At 37.8% G+C, this 18231-nt stretch overlaps 1 protein-coding gene across 1 annotated transcript in view; it reads left to right on the top strand.

Moving 5' to 3' along the window:
* ubash3b (ubiquitin associated and SH3 domain containing B) overlaps window positions 1-18231 on the top strand; it is a 93681-nt gene that overhangs the window by 48408 nt on the left and 27042 nt on the right. The window contains 3 exon segments of the mRNA NM_001102961.1: window positions 10882-10935; window positions 11685-11871; window positions 15011-15209. Coding sequence (NP_001096431.1) covers window positions 10882-10935; window positions 11685-11871; window positions 15011-15209 — 440 coding nt within the window.

The raw sequence follows: 18231 nt of genomic DNA on the forward strand, positions 1-18231 counted from the left end.
ATGCTAAACTTTTGTGTTTGATATAAAGTCCTAAGGGCTCATTTACATCTACAAGTACAGTCAGTTTCATTAAAGATACTTGCATCAGAATGCACTCCTTGCACTTCCCTATATTTGCACTCAGCATCGCTCAGTCCTTCCTGCCTTCCCTTTCAAACTGATGACTGCTGCCCCTATTGACGCAGAGGAACCGTGAAGTTACCGCCGCCTCCTGGCCAGGCAGTAGCTCTAGGGTTCCCTTTGTGCCCAGTTTCAATAGGTACAACACAATTGAAGAATTGGGCTAGAAATGAGACCAGATGGAATTTTGTACAGGTGTGTCTGGTTTACGATAAATGTGCACATTTGCCATATATTTCCCACCTACAGTTGAGGTCCTGAGAATGCCCACTATGGCCAAGGCTCTTGGCAGTATTATCTGTTTAAAACCTGTAAAGACAGCTCTGCAACTGATGGTTAGCACATTCTGTTGCATAGTAACCGTCCATGGACTTTTGGTGGACAGTACTCTGTGTATCAATTATCACGTATCAGCTATGTGCAGGAAGTCTCTAGTTCATGTCTAGTTTTATTTTGTGGGCTTTTTTATGTTAACATTTATTTGCAGCACTGTTTACTAACGTGTGATGGGAGATACACTTTTGATGTAATTGGTGCCCACTGCCCTTTAATCTAAAAAAATAAAAAAACAGTAATACCACTGGAACTATATTGACTTGAGGAGGAGAGGCACCTATGCAACATGATGTAGTTTCACGCCCGCCTACCTAAATCTGTACACTTTGTTGGCCTAGAAAATATACACCTAGAACCACATATATTGATGAAATCATTCTTTACTGATTTTATAGTATTTTAATTTCTACACTAACGCACAATCAGATTTATTAGTAGCACAACCATTGTATAATGTGGAACATGTAAGCTATTGTGTATTAATATTAAAGCCATTGTGTGAGCCATTTATATGATGATTGGCACTAACTTGACACTGCAACTATAGGCATTTTGCAGCCATTAATGTAAATAAGGTGGAGATGCAGTTACATCCAATGTGCCATTAAGCTAATGCCACATGTAGCTTTTAAAAAAAAATCCCGTACATGCATTCACGTTGAATTGAAATGCATCAACCAAACAGCAAACACATGCATTTATGATGGACATAAAATTGTCAGAGCAGGGCACTACATTTTTTACATTGGTTGAAAAATAATGTTCTAAACTGTGTCATTGGTTCTTTACAGTGAGGGATCATTTTTGGAGCATGGTACCGCGTCACTAGTTGTGCCGGTCTTATTACATTTACATGATGATGCCAGTGCAATGGTTAAATGCTTCATGGGGAACAAAACATTAATGATAATTACAATGGAGTATGGAAAATGTAAAAAAAAAGCCTGGCCAAAACCTGTGTGGATCTGATTGTGTATATACACTGGCATAATTACATTGTTGTGGGAATTTTTAAAAATGCCATGTATGGCATTAGTCTCTCTATAAAGTATGGGTTAATGAGTCAACTATCACATGTAGGGCCCGATTCACTAAAGTCCGAAATAAGGAGTGCTATTTATAGCATGCGTTAAAAATCTTATCACTTCTTATTTTTCGCTCGATTCACTAAAAGGACACTTGTCATAATTAAGAAGCGATGTTCTTGGCATTATTTATCTTGTGACGACATATTTTCAAGCAATATATTACGCAGCGCACAACATATTACGCAGCACGTTGCTTGAAAATATGTCGTCGCAAGATAAATAACGCCAAGAACATCGCTTCTTAATTATGACAAGTGTCCTTTTAGTGAATTGAGCGAAAAATAAGAAGTGATAAGATTTTTAACGCATGCTATAAATAGCACTCCTTATTTCGGACTTTAGTGAATCGGGCCCATATTGTAGTATGGGTGATTTAGCAAAGTTTGGTGTGTAAAATCCTGGAGGATTTTATGATAATGAATAAAAATGGGTGATTTACTTTGCTTATCATATCAGGATTTCAATCATTATTGTTTGGTAGTAACATATAGGGAACATTTACTAAAACGCTAACATTTCTCATTTTTGTATTTTCAAATCTTTGAATAAACTAATTTCCTCAAATGTCTGACATTTACTTAAAATTTTGCAGAAAAAAGTCACAGAAAAGTCATAAAACTGCAAAGAAGGGTCCCCCATAATTTTTAATTTGATAATATTGAAACTTTTAGCACAAAAAATCGGAATCTGAAAAAAAAATGCCCCCCAAGTATTGTTTTTATTTAGTCATGTGAAAAACAGTCTTAATGTGATTTAATGAAACTTTTTGTTTTTATTTACCATCTGTGTTTATATTTTGCCCTGTTTATGCATTTTATTACATGTTACATAATAAAATTCTGCTTCTTTTTTCCTTACTGATGAATTCATCTTTAAGAAGACCATCATGAAATGTGTATATATTCTGAATTCTAAAGTCCATAAAATCACTCAACATTCTCGACGAGCCAGGAATTTATGAGAGCACAATGTAGAGTGCAGGGTATGTTCAGGGACATCACAAGCTATGGAATGTGATTAGGCAACAAAGTGGATACTGAGAACTGAAGAACAAAGCCATATATATATATATATATGTCAGAAGTTATGTAGCTCTGTTTTTGACCTTTCACATGAAACAAGGCAATGCATTACAATCACAGAATAAATATACAAAATATACAGAAGGTAATCAAGGTCGTTATGAAGGTGTTAGCCAGACTAACACATTGTGTAACTTAGACCTGGAATAACACACTGAATTTAATGTGGCACGGAAATTCTGATTAAAACAGTGTTGCAAATATTCTGCAAAAGAAGAACTTCTGTGGTATATGTTAGGTGTCTTTTATAGCTCTTTCTAAACACTGATTTTATTACTCACCTTTATAAATATGCCCCTTGCATATTGATAATGCATGGTAAAGGATATGTGTATAGTGGCACACCGATACCAGCCCATATCCAAGTATGGGCAGTTCTGGAATTGGGCAGGTTTAAAAATGTCTTTTAATGCACAATGTTGGCCAGTTGCATGGTCATAGCAGATAAGTAAGCAATGAGGTGGCAATAAGCAAAATATCCTCAAATAATAAACGTATTCATTTTATCTGTGTGATCAGGACGTTCATGATATTTGATTGTGATTATGCTCTTTGCTCTACAAACTGTTGCAGGAAATCACATGATTTCATGGTGGTCTTTCATATCATTTTGTACTGCATGGGCCTCTACCTTTAGTGTTTGCTTTTCTTTGTAACTTAGTCATGTTTCTGTGTGCTGTAGTATAGCAAAGAAAACAAAGAATAATACAATTAGCAGTAAAAGCTGATAGACAATACAGGAAAAATGACAATTGCAGAGTAAAGCTGGCCATACATGCACCGATAATATCGTACGAAACCTCATTTCGTACGATATTCGGTGCGTGTATGGCAAGTCGGCAAGGCGACCGATATCCCAGGAGGCTGCTGATATCGGTCGACACGCCGTTCGGGTGGGTTAAAAGATTTTGATTGAGCGCCATGGAAGGCGCCTGAGCAAAATCTGCCTTCAGAGCTGAATCGGCAGAAGGAAGTAGAAATCCTATTGTTTCTACCTCCATATCTGCCTTTTCAGCCCTGAACGTTAGTGGCCGATTGGAACGATCTTTTGTGCGACCATTGGAAAATCGCCACATGTGTGGCCACCTTAAACGTTGTCTAATCAACTTTGATGTGTTAGAAAAACATAATTTGCATTATTCTGAATCGACAATTCAGAAAATTAAATACGGTGCAGCACTCCGAAATAATGAAAATGGTGAATTTTATTTGTGTCAAAGACTAGGCAGTGTTTCAGGTAACCACCTTTTATCAAGCTTTTATCAACCTTTATCAAGGAATGAGATCAAGTAACTAAAAAACATGGTAATAGGGACACCATATAGTAAGGCTTCTAAAAATATGAATTATTAAAAAAATAAATGTTGCTTATAATAATCTGTAATGTTAAACTACTTTTATATACAAGTTACAAAATTTCAAAGGTATTTGTATATATAATTGTAATTGCAGCATCTTTATTCTGTCTGCGCGGGTGTTTCTGACTTTTGAAAAGCAAGAGCTAGCTAATTAACAGACCTGTGAAGAATTATACATGACTGCCTTGGGATACACTGTTTCAAAAGCAGAACCAGCAGTGCAAAAATATATAGAAAATGCTTTCAGTTGAAATTACATTTACAAATACATATAAAACCATTTCCAGTTTTTAATTAATGTGTAGTAGCAAGTTGCTTAGGCTCAATTTTTTTTTACCAGAAAAAAAAATTATGTTTAAATCCCATAAAAACATACATTTATGCTAAGACTTAATGCAACAGCATCATCCTAAGAAAAGCTCCTCTGCTGTAACAACTTATTACAGATATGCAGGGAAATTTAAAAAAAAAACTCCTTGACTTAGAGAAATGGATTTTTAACATTTTTATCTGGTTAGCCGAATGATATAGGAACCAAGTCAAAATATTAAGCTATTTAAAGACGTGTTTCATGTTTAAATTGTTGTCTTTTTTCTATACAGTTAAAAGCATAAAAAGTGTTAAACGCTTTCAATTTCCATTGCGTAGGAGGTGCAATGGTTGCAAAGTGGTTTTAAGGGTGCAGTCCCTGGACTCAGCTAAAGCTATGGCTCTGATAGCATCACGTTTACGTGCTTTAAAAAAAATATTTCTAAATAAGGTTATATTTGTTTTCTACAGAACCCTGACTCCCCCCAAACATCAGTTTAACTGTGTTTGAGACTTCTAGTGATTTTATTTCCTTGTGTCTCTCTCTTGTTTTATGCAGCCAGTTAGTTTTGTGAAGAAATGATTATAATAGTCATGTTGTCAGGATGTGTGGTTACTATATACAGGCCACAGGGGCACTCCTGCCAGATAAGGACCTTGCCTCAGGTAATAGCTTCTCACAAGTTACCAAAAAGTCACTCCTGGTTACTTTAAGAGGCAAATTTCTAGTTCTTAAACTGGAAATCTGGCTTTTCTAGTACAGAAAGCACAAATTTGCTGTCAGCACTAGCAATGCGCCCTCCCCTGGACCCCCTCTGTCGCTGGAAAGGTAAGCAAGGGGAATGAGCGGCGGCGACATAGCAATGAGGGCAAAGAACAGCCTCTGGTGGAACTTTCTGACATTTGTTATAAATTTCTGTACTGGGTATATTATCTGTAGTGAGTGATACAATTATTAGTAGTACCTGGCTTTCGGGTAATATTATTATCATTGACACGTACATTGTATTTATAAAGTACCAACATATTCTTTAGCAATAAATAGGTGTGGATATTCAACATACAAATTATAAAATATGACAAATGATAACTGGGTAAAGAAGCTCAAAAGAGCTTACAAAAAATGTGCAAAATTGTGCATTTATACTTACCTTTTCCCTTTCCTGATCTCCCCTCAGTCAACTCTCTAGATGCCTGACTTGCCTTAGCTTTGCCCCCTGTGATTTCACCCACCCTATCACCAGTCCCCCTTTCATGACTTCCCACCAGCCAGCTGGTAAAACAGATTTAAAAAGTTTTTAACCCTAGGTGATATAAGAGGATATTCTATCCACTGTTTAAACCTAATTTGCTGGGTCCCTTTCCCCAACTTCCTCTGTATCTTGGTAAGTTAAGCCAACATTTGAGTTGAGTTATGCCCCGGATATCAGGTCTTGATAGTGACATCAATAATACCTAAATCAAAGAGCTGGCTGGAAGCTTACACTATGGCACCATGGGCGGGCCGAGACGACCGGGCGCCCTAGGCCACCTTGCCCCTGCACCCCCTCCCCCGTGTGTTTTGCGGGGGAGGTGTGCGATGCGAAGCGATAGTTCATTGCCCCTACCATGTAATGAAAATGGAGCACAGACTAGGGGTAGGCAAGAGAGGCTCCTGGCTGGCACCCCCAAATCATTGCACCCTAGGCAGCTGCCTCTTCTGCCTACCCCTAGTTCCTGCCCTGTATGGCACTATGGTCTTTTAGACAGTTCTGCATATTATATGATATATAGAGCTTAAAAAGTTAAGGATAGCCCAGCTCAAATATTTTAATTTGCTCGGTTGTAACTTATTTACGGGAAGAAAATGAAAATTTTATGTATCTTACTTTCGTTCCATTACTGTCTGCAAAAGCCAGTTCCTTTAGGTCTGTTAATGACACTGGGTAAATACCATTAGGTCAATTCACCTGTTAGCCAGCACCTTAAGGTTTATTTGAAATATTAAATTCAAAATTACATACCCCCCTTAAAAAAGTAATAACGGACATGCAGTATTTGGTAATTTTTAGATGAAAACAGAAGCTATTGTCATATATCGGGCGCTAGGAGTCCACTCAGGTCTCTCCAAATTTGCAGTACGCCTTCTGGAGAAACAAGGAATTAGACCATGGCTTTAAAAGATTATATTGTTTTTATCAAACAAGACTAAGGTTGACAAGTTAGGGCTGATCTTCCAAAAGATATTTTTCCAAATCTTCAGACAGTATGGTTGAAAGTGTCCAAACTGTCTAATCAATTTAGGCATGTATAGCCACCTTAAGACAAAAAGTCTCTGGAAGCAATCAAGAATTTAATTGTTGTGAAGAAACTCTGCTATGCAGATTTCCCAGCCTAGTAAAAGTTTGCACAAGCAATTGTGGTCTTCAGACTGTTGCACCGAGCTGGCCTTGCCAACCTGTTCTTAGTTGTCCAATGTTGTTTAAAGACCAAGTAACTGAGATTAAAATTTGAATCTATCTTATTGTAATAAATGCAGTGGAAGTATGAAGAAACATGAAGCTACTGGTTGTGTTTTTAACCTATTAAAGGAGAAGGAAAGGCTAAGTCACTTGGGGGTGCTAAAATGTTAGGCACCCCCAAGTGACTTTAATCGCTTACCTTGTACCCCGGGCTGGTGCCCCTGTTAGGAGAAAACAGCACCAGCCCGGGGTACCTGTAGCGATGCGCTTTCTCCTTCTGGCTTTGTTTCTCTGCGACTACATGAAAGGCGCATGCGCAGTAGAGTGAAAAGCAGACTTCTCTGTTAAAGTTCGGCTTTTCACTCTACTGCGCATGCGTGCGCAGCGATACAGGAAGGAGGAAGCGATCGCTGCTACCCCGGGCTGGTGCTGTTCTCTCCCAACAGGGGCACCAGCCCGGGGTAAAAGGTAGGCAATTAAAGTCACTTGGGGGTGCCTAACATTTTGGCACCCCCAAGTGACTTTGCCTTTCCTTCTCCTTTAAGGGTCATCAATATGTTTTCAACTTTGATGCATCAATGTAGGAAACAGGTGTTCTTAGATTAGAGGTCCCCAATGGACCAATACCTAATCGCTAGTATTAAACATATTGTAAAAAATGTGGAAATTATTCTAATTCCTGGTCTGATTTTACAATTTTGGAAAGGCTCAAATCAAGCTTTGTTATACTAACCAGTAATGCGTGTCTTGGGCTTAATGAACTGTTTGTTGTAGTTAATGGGAAACTGACAGAGATAATAAGTAACTCCATTCTGCGCTTTCATTAATTACAGGCTTGCAGGAGAAAAAGTAAGCAAACATTTTCAACACACCAAAACAAATATGTCTTGCAGAACAGACCCTTAGGGCTCTGGCACACGGGGAGATTAGTCGCCCGCGACAAAACTCCCTGTTCACGGGCGACTAATCTCCCAGAGTTGCCTTCCCCTGCCATCCCACCGGCGAAAATGTAAGTCGCCGGTGGGATGGCACACGCGGCGGCGCGATTTCGCGCATATCGCCGAAGTTGCCTCGTGAGGCTTTTTCGGCGATTTGCACAGTAAAACTAAAACAGTTTTAACAACAACATTAATAAGATATTTCTAGCAAATAGCAAAACAGGGGTTGACATTTCTGAGTGCATTAATACCTGGACAAACATTATAGATATTTTAATGACTTTAATGAACCACAAACAATTAACAGGTTAAGATAATATTATTTATTTATAATTATTTGAGCATTTAAAAAAAAAAAAAAAAAATCTTTGTGGGAGGACGGCACAGCCATTAACAGTACAGGAGGTATGAAGAATATTTTAAGTCAAATATGTTTTACATTTACAACTTTTATAAAGAAAATGTGAAAAGGCATGTGATTTGCCGCTGGATATGAAATTTGTGTTGGAATGCAGGATTTTATACTGATACAGTCACTTTGTGGATTTAGTTTCATCAATTCGCAAGCCAGAACCAGGCGAAATAGACTTTAATGAAGGGGAATGAAGAGAAAATTTCACCCAGTGATAAATTAATGAAATTTGCCTGGTGAAAAGATGCGAATATTCTCAAACGCTTAGCTTTTTTCTCTTGAGAAAAGTCTCCCTTGCTTTTTGGTAAATCTGCGAATTCACTGTGAATTGTCTTTTTAGCAAATTTTCATCAAAAAAAGACAATTCGCCCTTTAGTAAATGTGCCCCACAGTGTTTGGCACTGCCTAAACTACTGCAGCACTGCATGCAATAAAGGCAGCAAATGGGACCCTTATTGGTGTCACCTGGCATGGCACCAGCTTGCACATCCTTGGTACTGGTCAAGTCAGGAGTGCTGGGGGACACAAAGTGCCTGGGCGGTATAGATTCCATAAATAGGAGGTAATGCAGGGCATCTTTCAGAGCTAGGCTCCTTAGTGTGCGCCAGATTTGTAATCTAGCAGAAGGCACAGATTGCACTTTGCAAGGGCTATGTTATAATTCATTATGTATAAAGGTGGCCATACACCTTTATACCTACGGGTGGGCGATATCGGGGACCATTTAGGTAAAAAAAATAATAATCCGATCGTTTGGCCCTGGGGCCAGACGATCGGATTATGTGGGCGGCAATGGGGCAGTCGGATCGGGGACCGCATCAACGAGCCGATGCGGTCCCCGATCCGACCAGATTTTCTAACCTGGCCGATCGAGATCTGGCCAATTTCAGGCCAGATATCGGTCAGCCAGGCCAATCTGCTCTCCCCATACACGGGCCGATTAGCTGCCGAATCGGTCCAAGGGACCGATATCGGCAGCTATAGTCGGCCCGTGTATGGCCACCTTAAGGCTCTACTATTTTGCAGCACCTTGTGCTCAATCCTTAATAAATTTGCAATACATATTATTTCTGTATCTTATTTTCCAAAGCGAAGCTGAATTCAACTGTTCAATGTGGTCTTTTTTGACATTTAAAATATTCTTGTGGTTTAAGCTCTAATGTTTATCTGACACATATCCGTATCACTTAAAAATACAATTTGCTAATTCTCTATGTTTGTTTCTGTATGTACAGCTGTGTTTTGCGTTCTTGTAATCTTAGATATATTATTATTATTATTAGGCTCTTGAATATTTAGCACACTGTAATTCCTGATGCTGCTTGAGTTTTTTTTCCCCCAGAACCCTTGTTTTATGATTTAAATATGGAGTTTTAACGTGATAAAACCCGTGTGATTGTTTAAGAAAAAAAAAATTCCTTTCCGTTCACTACTGAACACATTTAGCCCTGTCTCCAGACTGTCTCTGTGTTGATCAGCCATGATCTGGACCCAAAACATTGTGGGCTTGCCTCATACTGTCCCATCATAACCAAATCAGTAGCTGGTTTTATAGGGAAAGTTAAAGAAAAACTATACCACCAGAATGAATACTTAACCAACAGATAGTTTATGTTATGTTAAGTGGCCTTTCAGAGAATCTTGTCAAACTGAAATAAATATATCAATACATATTTGCTCTAACGGCCACTCCTAGGAGGTGTTAAGTTTCACAGTAAATATCGCCACATTTTATGCTTTTAATGCTTAAAATATGTCTTTGAGTAATGCGTTAGAACTATTCCTATTAGTAGTTATCGAGATGCAATGGACATAGCGTTTTGCGATAATTGAGATTTTTGCGCATGCGATATGACTAGTAACACGTGCGAAGTGAATCTTGATGAATCATTATTTAATTAAAGATCATTTTTTAACGCATAAAACTATGCGTTAAGTGATAACAACCTTTTGTGAATCAACCCCTAAGTGTGTTATGGGAAAAACACAGTCAAAAGCTTATACAAGAAAAACATTATACATTTACATACATGCTAGGCAGCCCTCCAATAGAAGTAGAAAAAATTATTCTATATAATTAAAAACAAAAAGTAGGTTTGAAAAAAGGGATTCGCTAGATGGGCACACATCGTTGCAGCTTATCAAACACATTATACAACTCTCAGTATGCTCTGCAATATGATGTCTATGAAACTACAGTGTGAAGCTTATTTAGTAACACATAACTACATTTCTGTAGTGTTCGCCGTAAGACTTGTCTGTGTTACTGCTCATTTTGTTGTCCATCCCAGCATTTATATTGTGGCCTTGTTTGCATAGGTAGAAAAAGTGAATGGTTTTTTAAGTCTATTTCCAGCCTATGGCTGGAAGTATGTAAAGATTCTGACCAAATGGGCCTCACATGTTTTAGCCAATAAATTTGCTTCATTCATCCTTAAAATGTCCCCAGATTTAAACATTAAGAAAATTATGCAATAATTAAATAAATGATATACTGAATATAATAGGTCTGTAGAGAGCAGAGGTCTTAAACTTTTGCCTCTTTATTTTTATTTGATGCCCTAGTCCATTTATTTAATCATTATGTTTGTAAAATGCCTTTGTGGATATGATTTTGTCTTAATTAAGCTCTGTATGCAGTCAGTTAAATTAATACAATCATGACTATAACTACTATTTTTATACTCTGTGAATCATGGTTCTGCAATGATAACTTGGACTGTCATGATCTTTTGATTACGAATTATTGTAGCATATGTGAAACATTTTCACCATTTTGAAATATTTTTTTTTGCAGACAAAAAGCTTTAGCGTCCACAGGTGGAAGAAGTGTACAAGCTGCATGTGACTGGTAGGTTAAATGCACATTTATTGTTATACAGTGTACCTCGGTTAAGGTCATATGGGGGCCTGTTCTTTAGTGATTACACTAAATAACCTGCATGGGGCAAGTTGGGGAAGTTGTTCTTATGATGTACTGATGCATTTATTAAACTTGGGCAAATGTTTGCTGCTCTGCACAAGACCACAGCCTCCTGCAGAGAGACGTCTGGGTTATCATTAGAAAAGAAAAGCCTTGTGGGAAGTTCCATCACTACTCTTTCTATTGTAATAATGTTTTAATGACTTACAGCTTATAGACTAGAAGTATTGAATTAAAAAGGGGATGAATACATGAAAGAGTACGGAGTAAGTGTCTCAAACTCTGTAATAACTGCAAAAGATATATAAAATACTTTAACTGCCCAAAAAGAATTGGACTTTGCCCATCTACCACCCTATCACGAACCAACTCAAGTTTTGCCTTGATAGTATTAGCCCTTCCATTAACCCCTCTTCCATAATTTAAATGAACCACATTATACCCCAATGTAATATTCCCAGCATTTTCCCATCATGAAAAGTTTTTAAACAACGCATCATGCAAGTTGCAAATAATTTCCGAAAAAAATATTTTTATGTTTATTTCACAGGCAGACATCATTCTGTAATATATTAAATATTTTTTACCTGTGTAATAATTGTCTTTGATACATATTTCACAACCACACTGTGTTACAGTCATCATGAGCGAACTAATGAAATCATATTGTTTTCCAGGTTGTTTTCTCATGTAGATGACCCATTTTTAGATGACCCTCTGCCTCGGGAATATGTATTATATTTGCGGCCTACTGGTCCTTTAGCACAAAAACTTTCCGACTTCTGGCAACAATCAAAGCAGATGTGTGGAAGAAACAAAGCACACAACATATTTCCACACATAACACTTTGCCAATTTTTTATGGTATGTTCTTATTGGTTTTGTTCTGTGTGTCACTTTTTTTGTTTATGTTGCTAATTAATAATTTTATTTTAATCCTTCCATAAGTATATGTTTTCACTGCAGGGGTATGTTTTTATATAGTAATTGTAAAAAACATGAACTAAGTCTTAATACTAGTATTTCTGACCCTAAAGTATTAATTGTTTTTGTATAAAGGCCATTTGATCACTAGAGGGGCCCTAGGCAATATAAATACAAAGCAGAATTTACATAAATTGCTACAGAAGTTAAGTTAACCATTATCAAGCAACAAAACTAAAACTTACTGGGCCTCAGAGACACATCCCCACAACCTTTGGAAGATTATCTGTTTAGCAGACATACAAAGTTCAAGTAATGAGCAATTATCACGTGGGATACCAAAGTGGGGGGTAACTGAATCACAACCAGGTATTATAGAGTGATAAAGTCTGTGGTGAAGCAGTTTTTTACGCATCTGATGCACACCTTTCGGTTCCGGAGTGGTGCGTTAACTGAAAGGTTGGAAGCTCACCAACTCTGTTAGCGATTGGTGCAGGGCCTTTTGGGGAAGCAATTGCGCCAGCTGGACCATGCGATGGCTGGGGTTCCTGCTGCTGTTGTGCCTGGTGCAGAAAACTATGGTGCGGCCATATTGGACGCTGTGCTTTAGTGCTTCCCCTAAGTGTAATTTTATTTATTTGACTATATCAGAAATAAATGAAATATTCATTCAAATAGTATAATGGGTCCTACCTTACCTTCATTTAGATTTGAAGACTGTGCACCTATGTACATTGTTTATGAACTTAAAACCTGCATGATATCCAAAGTGTGTCAGATGATCCTTGAACAAGTTGGTATGAGGGGAAAGTTTGAGGGGACGAGTAGAGGCTATGGCATGGCTTGTGGGTGTGTGTATGAGATCTAGCAACTTTGTTTTAATGTTCCTTTAATGATCAATCCTAAGTTATTTCATACCCAGAAAATAAACTGTAACATGAGAGACTGGCTGCTACTTCATACCAAATGTTTTGGTTTATAATCAAGGGATTCAATATAATTAAAAGACTCACAATTATGCAAAGTGTCAGAGACTGAAAAAAATAGGACAGTTATTCTTTGTTCTCAGTTGACTAATTATATTGTACTCTCCACAAATACCATTTTAATCCTGCACTTGCTGGCAAATTGTCTCTGTAGTGTAATGTATAATGCTAACTAGTAGAAATATAGAGCATCTTGAAATGTTTTCTGTTGGGAACTTTCAAGCACATGACATGAATATTCAGGGAAACTTACTCAGGCTGAATTAATTAATGACAATATGGAGACTCACAGGCTTTGTTCTTCTTCAAATGTTTTCTCTTCTGTAAGTGCAATGGCCTTTACAGATTACTATTAAATGATTGAGGCATGTCTATTATTATTGTTAGTAGTATTATTATTAATAATAATAATAATAATAATTAGCCCCCACATATTCTGCTGAGCTTTACTACAAATATGTATACATATAGATGACATACAAGATGAAGATACATCTTTTTCGTTTGATCTAAAATAAGACATGCCCAGTAAATGGATGATTCAAATGTATGGGCATACAGTTACATGATTCATTTTCATTTCCTTTGTTCTTAATTTCATAGCAAGCTTGCTGAATTTGCTCTTCTTTTCCTAAGGGGCCATTTATGTCTGTTTTAGTTCACAGTTTTAGTATAGCAGATAGCATAGCCATAGTAGACGTTAATGTAATTTTTCTGCAGAGCTCTACATTTATTGGTCATTTATGCTTGGAGACTTGAAACTTTATATTGATCTGGAAATAGCCCTCTGGAAAATGCAGTGCCTAAATATTCTGCTGTACCATGTTTGTTCTGAATTTCAAAATACCATATGAAAAATTCCACATTACTGGTACGAAACAATGGGTAAAGTATTTGTATTGACTAGAGTCAAGAGTTTTGAAGGACCAAGTCAAACTTGGTATATATGGTGGTTTGGTGTATGGTGGGTTATCACAGTGGTGAAACCCTTTTAGCCATCTTAACTTTAGTTAAGTGCTCTCTCCATTTTGTTCCCTTGGACACTGCTGTAGCCCCAGTATTATCACATTAATATTGACAAAATATGTAAACAAATGCAGAGCAAAGGGGGTTGTTAGCTTATATGTGTAACTGAGCTGTGTTAATGTCATGGCTGCCAAAAGGCCAGATGAGCTGGGAGTGCCACTGTGGCCGCTCAAACCTCGTAATAACGACACAACAACATTTGTGTGGATAAATTAGCGGCCACAGCTTTTATTAAACATATGTATGAAAAAACACCATTAACAAAATATGCCAACTGCCGGGGGGCCCGGCAGGCACGAATTGAACCCCCGCTCTACCAGGAGTCTCCTGCAGCTGGCCCCAGCCGTAAGCTGCTGACCAGCCGCTTAACTCACCAAATTTATCTCCAGACTACGCTGTCAGATGTTGCCATCCGCCAAATAAAAGCTGTGACAATAAAGAACCTAGGCATGAGATAAACATAAACAGAACATATCACAATAATAACAAATCAACACTTGAAGAAGGGTGGGTGGGCGGGAAACTTTTCTAAGTTGTAGAGCTTTCTTCCCTGACAGGAATCACTTTCTTCTGGTATGAGGTACTGGAGGAGGGAAGCTGATAGGTTCAGGCGTTGCCTAGTGACCAGAAATGCTCCCAGCTCACTGGCCGGCAGCCATGGCCCACCATCCCCACTTTGGGTGGTCGCTGGGCAGACTGTATGATGAAAAGAAAATAGGGTGAATATGTTGAGGTGGAAGAGGGTTTGCGTGGGGGAACTTGTGGGATGTTCTTAAGTGCATTGAAATTGAAAGATATACTATAAGCTCAATATCTAAGGAAGGGAGCCTGTGGGGACCTGTTTGAGGAATGTATGGCTAGGTGGTGGTCTTATTTAAGGGGAATTTTTAGTTGTTGGTAAAAATATTAAAATAGCTTTTTTTAATAAATTTCATTATGACATAAAAAAATAAGTTGCTACTGCTGTCACTAAAATAAAAGAATTGTTTGTAATAAAATATGCATGCAAGAATTGTACCCGAAAGTATGATTTTTTTTTAAAAAAAGGAAAACTATTTCTTTGATAGTGTGAAGACAGTAAAGTAGATGCACTTTGTGAAGCTTTGCAGACCACTGTTTCCCATTGGAAATCAAGATTCCCTAATCCCCTGCCTCTGGAACTATATGTCTCTACCAATTTCATTGGCCTGTTTGTTAAAGAAGAATGTGCTGAGGTCTTAAAGAAATTTGCAGCAGATTTTGCAGCAGATGCCTTAGTGAAGACTGGTAAGTTCTAATTCTGTTTCTTTATTCCTATTCCTTTTAGATTTCTGCAAATTGTTAAAGGCTTTATATTTTTGTAGGTTTTGACTTTAATATGGGCCAAATATTGGGCTTTAAAAGGACATAATAATATGACTGACAAATTATGCTAGAGTCTTGTTTCTTGCCATCTCCCTCTGGGCAGCAAGTGGCTGTGAATGTCTGCAGCTGTAGAAGCAAAAACAGCTGTGGTACATTATCTTGTGTTTCCCTTAAGATATGCCTTTAATATGCACAAATTCAGCACTTGTTATTTGCTAACATTAACATTTATAAGGTGTAAGTCTCAGGGGAGCTTAGTAACACCTTAAACTAATATATCATCTGTGCAGGGTAGAAATGTGTGAGGTATACTGTATTTAGAACAATGTTGCAGTTCTGTACCATTGAAGACTATGGGCATAGCACACCTGCCTGCTTAGTATATCAGAATGTATGTAGTATCCATCCTCCTCCTCCTCAAATATCACTGTTCCTCAAGTTCATCTCCCCATATACAGAGCAGTGCAGCACAGTTTTCACCTGCCATGTTTGAGCAGGCCATTTGTGTTCTCTGTTTGAAATGTGCTAACCGTGGAATTATGAGCACTGGAATTTAACCCGTCTTTCTGGCCCAGTACATATGTATGTATAACTTTATTTATAAAGCGCCACAAGGGTATGCAGTGCTGTACAATCTTACAATATACAAAATTACACACAGGGATGCCCCTAGTCAACAGTTAGCGCTGTTTAAGTTAGAATGTTAGGGACATGCTCTAAATCTGGAGAGATTAACGCATCAGTAAAAGGGATTGTGGGATTTGTAATTCAGTAACATCTCAGACTCATGTTGAATAGCCAGTTCCTATAGGCCCCCCTGGACATTCTAGAGAAGTGATTGGTCTATATTCCCTAGACATTAAATAACCAAAAGTTTACACCACTATTTCAATACATACTGTTCTGGAAATCATAGTCAACAACAACAGCTACAGAAGAGTTATGCATCAACTAGACATTTCAAATGATCAGCCCCTTATAATCTGTTATTTCCTGCTAAAATAAAAATTGGTATCAGGCCTTACTTGCCTTCATTGTGTGCCACAAAGTCTAGCTTGTATTTTTGGCACAGAAACAAAAAAACACAGGTTTTTAGAGAGTTTGTATACATATACTTGATTTCAGTGTTTTTCTGTCTGATTCTTACTTTTAATTATGCTGTTTTATCATGCTACTTGTGTCTGGGTGACATCTAGTGGAACATTACCAACATTAGAACATTTTCTACTGGGAAACTTTTTCTACTCACTTACTATGAAACATATGGTAAAGGGTTATTCACAGCACACAGCTGTAATAAAGAACCAATGTTTTCTGATCACTTAATCATAGAAATGAATAAACAATTTACTATAGTGTTACACATGCAGTATTATTTGAGTAAAATAATTATAACCAACAGAAGTATAAGGGGTCATTTACAAAACAGAACACGGTGTGCAAAGTGCAGAAAAAAGGTCACAATTGGCATTCTGCTGTTGCAGCATGGCCCGCAAGGCCATTTCGGAGCACAGAGCCTTGTGGCTAGCCCATTGAATATAGCTCTGTGTGGTAAGAAAGTGATTTTTAAAAAGGGGCAGGCATTTAGGCTTCTCCCTCCTGCCCCCTACCAGTCCCTTAACCAGGTTGGAAGGCCACAAGGGAAAGCCTAGGGTTGGAAAGTTTTAGGGGCAGCATTCTGCATTGTTCCTTACTGATATAGGTAGAAGGAAGAATGTTTGGTGACAGGAGACTGCAGTTTGAATCTGCTGCTCAGTTCACAGTGCAGATCCATTCTTCCTTTTTAGCAATGTGGGGGTGATGGCAGGCAGGGTAGGTGATGCAAGTATAGAAGGGAGTGAACGCCATTTGGTGGGAATGAATTGAGCATGGTCCGGTAGGGAAGAGAGCAAGGTCAATAGAAGGGGGAAGTGAGTGCGGTCACACAGGTGGCGAGGGGTCTTGCCCCTTATGCACCATTCAGACATGCAAAGGCACAGGACGCACAGGACACACTAGAGCCTTGTCCTTAACACTTGCTTTATGGCAGGCGGTAAGGACAATGCTCTCCTGCTCTTCCTGATGCTGCACTGGGTTGCAAGTGCTTGTTGATTGAACACTAAGAAATGCAGTGTTGTGCCCCTTATAGCTCTAGTACTTGTGCCCCAGGGGTCTGTAAATGAACCCTATGATCTAGATGTGATGTAAATATATTATAAATCTTTACTCTTCCTTTCCATCCTCTAATCTTTGTAGAAAGGGATTATAAATACAAAAATACATTTTTGAATAATAAAATAAAATAGAATCCTATGTAACTATCCAGTATACAATTTTACAAATTTTAATGTTTTAAATGTAATTGCTACATTGTGTCATTGTGCAATTCTTTGCTCTGCTGGTTCTTGGTATTAATGTTTTATTTTCAGCACTGCTTGTTCTGACTTTTGAAACTATGTAGTAATAGCCAGCTGACCTGTGAAGAAGAACGCAAGGCATCGTGGGTAAAAAATAAGTCTTGGCTAGAAAAGAGCTTATCTCTGCTGTATTGTTTGAAGTTATAATGAGTAGTGAGAAAGGCCAACAAATACAGCTTCCAGTAGCAATTGTGTTTACAAATAATTTGAAAACCACTGCATCATATAATTAAATCTATGTTAAAAAATTGCTAAGTATTTTCTTTCAGTAGGCAAGATGCCATTTTTGGTTTTATGTCTCCTTTAATAAGCTACAGGACAAAATGCATACAATAATGAAGTTGAAATATTTTTACTTGAACATTATATATATATATGTATAATAATTTCTAATTTGTTCTATTATTTTAACTTTCACCCCCTTAAGGAAGGTAACTTGCAGAACATTCTCCCGTGTGTTTATCTGTCTATCTGGGTGTTCTGCTGGCTGACTATTTTTGTTACTGTGTCTAAGTTTAGTATTTCTATGTTAGGGTACTTTTTAATGA

The sequence above is a fragment of the Xenopus tropicalis genome, chromosome 7 (assembly GCF_000004195.4).
Source record: "Xenopus tropicalis strain Nigerian chromosome 7, UCB_Xtro_10.0, whole genome shotgun sequence".
NCBI classification, from domain to species: domain Eukaryota; kingdom Metazoa; phylum Chordata; class Amphibia; order Anura; family Pipidae; genus Xenopus; species Xenopus tropicalis.